We start from the raw sequence: 3,221 nt of genomic DNA on the forward strand, positions 1-3,221 counted from the left end.
GCAGAAAAAGCATACCCTTTGGGAGATTAAGGATATGCTAAAACAAAACATTGATATAAACCCATTGAAGTTTTGGGAAAAAGACCCAGTGGTATATGAATTAAAACTTCATGACATGAATGTCATTTGTCATGTAAAAGCAATCCCTCAATACAAAGAAGAAGATCAGAGAGAATTCAGAAAAGATATAGCTGATCTTTGAGAAAAGGGGTTGATAAGGCCATCAAACAATCCTCATCATGCTCCTGCTTTCTATGTTAGGAATTATGCTGGACAAGTACGAGGTAAAGCAAGAATGGTGATTGTTTACATAGATGTTAACAAAAAAACTGTTAAGGATGGTTATCAAATAATACAGACAAGAGTGCTGATTAATAGGCTCAAAAGAGCAAAAGTTTTCTCAAAATTTGATGCAAAGTCTGGATTTTGGCAAGTTAAAATGCACCCAGATAGCATCCCTCTTACTGCCTTCGGAACTCCACAGGGACATTACGAATGGTTAGTAATGTCATTTGGCTTGAAACAAGCTCCATCAATTTTTCAAAGAAAGATGGATAATATTTTCAAACATGTGGCAGATTTCTGTGTCGTCTATATTGATGATATATTGGTGTTCTCCAAAACCAAAGAAGAACACATGAAACATTTATATGAGGTAGTTAAGCTGATAGTTCAACATGGAATTATCCCAGGAGAAAAGAAAGTCTTTTTAGTCCCAGATGAGATTGATTTTTTAGGGTTAAACATCAAAAATAGAGTCATCAAGCTCCAACCTCATATCTTGGAGAAAATCTGGAAATTCCCAGATAAGATCCCAGATGCCAAAAGTCTACAGAGATTTTTAGGTGTCATAAATTATGGAAGAGATTTCCTTCCTAAAATTGCTGGATTAACAGCAATGCTATCTCCAAAAACAAGTTCTAAGAGAACTTGGAAATTCACAGAAGATGATGAAAAAATTGTCAAGCAAATTAAAGACCTATGCAAAAATTTGCCTCCACTTCATCAACCTGAAGAAAATGATGAGATCATTCTTCAAACAGATGCTAGTGACAATTTTTTGGCTAGTGTTGTTCTCGCAAGAACTCCAGGCACCAACACAGAAAAAATCTTAAAGTTTTGTAGTGGCGAGTTCAGCCCTGCAGAGCAGAATTATCCCACAGGGGAAAATGAAATTCTTGCGGTAAAGAAAACAATTGAAAATTCTCCCGTTTTTTTAGGAAAACCATTTACTGTGCGCACAGATTGCGCAAGAGTTAAGAATTTTAAAAATTTCAAGCTTGATAAGGCTGCTGATAGGGGTAGATTAGCAAACTGGCAATTATTTCTTAATCAATATGATTATAATGTGGACTTAATTGCAGGTAACAAAAATTATCTCCTTGACGCCTTAACCAGAGAATTAGCGATGTTCAGCAGAAGTGAAGGAAACGACGATGGTTGTAATTCTAAAAATAGAAGACCAAGAAAAGAACCAGAACAACCAGAAGAAATCGAAAGGGTTCTTAGGAGTTTCTTGTTATGTCATAAAAGACCAGCCACAACTGACCAATTGCAGGGCGAAGGATTGGCTAGCCCGTCTCAAACGGCAGACGGTAAAGGCTTAACAAGACCGTCGATGGCTGTTGTTTTGCCAAAAAGCAGGCTTACTCCTAAGGGAGTCCTAATGTTTATGGTTACCAATTAAATACTTTTCCTGAACCAATTTTTCGTTGTGACAAAAAATTAGCTTTATATCAGTAAACATTGCTAGATAATCTAATGTTTGCTTTTCAGGAAAGTAACTTGGGACTCATGGTACAATCACTTCAAACTCTGTCAGAAGAGTTGCATGAAACGCACCAAGGGAATAAACAACAGAGTGTTGTCCCAATGAATATGTTCAAGGTAAAGTATCTTGAAGGTCCAGAAAGTGCTAGAGTTCCTGTTTTAGAATTAAAAGAATCAGAGTGATTCAAATTTCATGATAGCATTGGAATTCATTCTTGTGACCGAGTCCTGCCAGAAACACTTTTTACCGTTCCAGGACCATATTCAAGAAGATATATTGTGAATGTTTAGAGTGAACATCCTCAAGAACATAAGCTTTGGCTAGTTGAAAATGGCTTTGTTCATAATGTGTGGACAAAATCAAACGACGATCTTAAGGGATTGCCTGCCATTATTGTCAATACAATCAAGAATGTTAGAAAGTCAAACTGCATTATCAGGCTTAAGTTCAGATCCACACCTCCTTAGTGGGTGCAAAAGAAAAATGGAGAAACAAAATACATATCTCCATACCACTATATAAGAATTATCGAAGGGCAATACTTAGAGCCTGCTTGTCAGGGATACAATGGGCAACCTCTAGTATCCCATGGATGAAAGCAATGTCTCTGGAATATATCAAGAAAATCATTGAGGATGATCAAGAGAATACTTATCTTTCATCTGGAGAATTGTTACTGCCTATGACCATCCTGAGGTCATTAGCAGTGATTTATTTTTATCTCTCAAGAAAAGAGAAATTTATTCCACCTTAGCATGTGCTCAGTGGATTGAAAAGATTGAAAATGACAAGCACTACAAGGTGTATGAAGATACCGACATGGAAGAAAATGAAAGAAATGCAAGAAGCAGATATGAAGATCCTGTATTGGGCAATAATTCTGAAGATTTCGAAGACATGTGATTTTTCTTTATCAAGAAGGAATCTGCTTTAGTTAGTGGATGAATAATGGAGCTGTCAGATAGTGGAAGAACTATTAAAATGCCAGCTAATGGAAAAATAATGGAGTTGCCTTTTACTGTTTTTAGGTTGCATTTCATTCCCAGTTTGAGTTCGTTGCCTATATAAGAAACCTTAAGTCTTAGTATAGAGGCATCAGAAAATTGAGCAGAATCATTTTCTCTCAAGGAGTAAGAAAGCCTTAGCAGTGTATTCTTTCCTTCTTGTTCAAGTTAGTGTGGAGTGGTATGTCTTTCTTTTTTCAAGAACTTGTAATCATAATTATGAGTAGCTAAATAGCTTTTAGCTGTTTACCAAAGAGTGAGGCTCTGGGTTTTAGTTTGTATTTATGTTTAAATAAATAAATTCTACTTTGTGCCCAGTACCCTGTTACAAAAAATATTTTGTCAATTTATTTCTGCATATTTTAGTTTTGTTATTCTATTGCTGCACTTCTGTATTTTAATTAGAACAGTTCCTGTTAAGACAACAATGATTCCGCCAAACCCAG

General features: G+C 35.9%; 1 protein-coding gene across 1 annotated transcript; it reads left to right on the forward strand.

Moving 5' to 3' along the window:
• The first annotated feature begins 295 nt into the window (after window positions 1-295).
• LOC101291768 (enzymatic polyprotein-like) lies at window positions 296-2,674 on the forward strand. The gene is made up of 3 exons (XM_004289364.1): window positions 296-1,183; window positions 1,777-1,887; window positions 2,501-2,674. The coding sequence occupies exons 1-3, from the start codon at window positions 296-298 to the stop codon at window positions 2,672-2,674; spliced, it is 1,173 nt and encodes a 390-aa protein (XP_004289412.1).
• Window positions 2,675-3,221: the final 547 nt, after the last annotated feature.

Source organism: Fragaria vesca, linkage group LG1 (genome assembly GCF_000184155.1).
Source record: "Fragaria vesca subsp. vesca linkage group LG1, FraVesHawaii_1.0, whole genome shotgun sequence".
In the NCBI taxonomy this organism is placed as follows: domain Eukaryota; kingdom Viridiplantae; phylum Streptophyta; class Magnoliopsida; order Rosales; family Rosaceae; genus Fragaria; species Fragaria vesca.

Coding starts and splice junctions, on each gene's coding strand:
- LOC101291768 (XM_004289364.1), top strand. CDS start 296: ATGGTGATTGTTTACATAGATGTTAACAAAAAAACTGTTAAGGATGGT. Junction 1,184..1,776: donor GGGAAAATGAAATTCTTGCG/GTAAAGAAAACA, acceptor TTTGCTTTTCAG/GAAAGTAACTTGGGACTCAT. Junction 1,888..2,500: donor TCCCAATGAATATGTTCAAG/GTAAAGTATCTT, acceptor TTATCTCTCAAG/AAAAGAGAAATTTATTCCAC.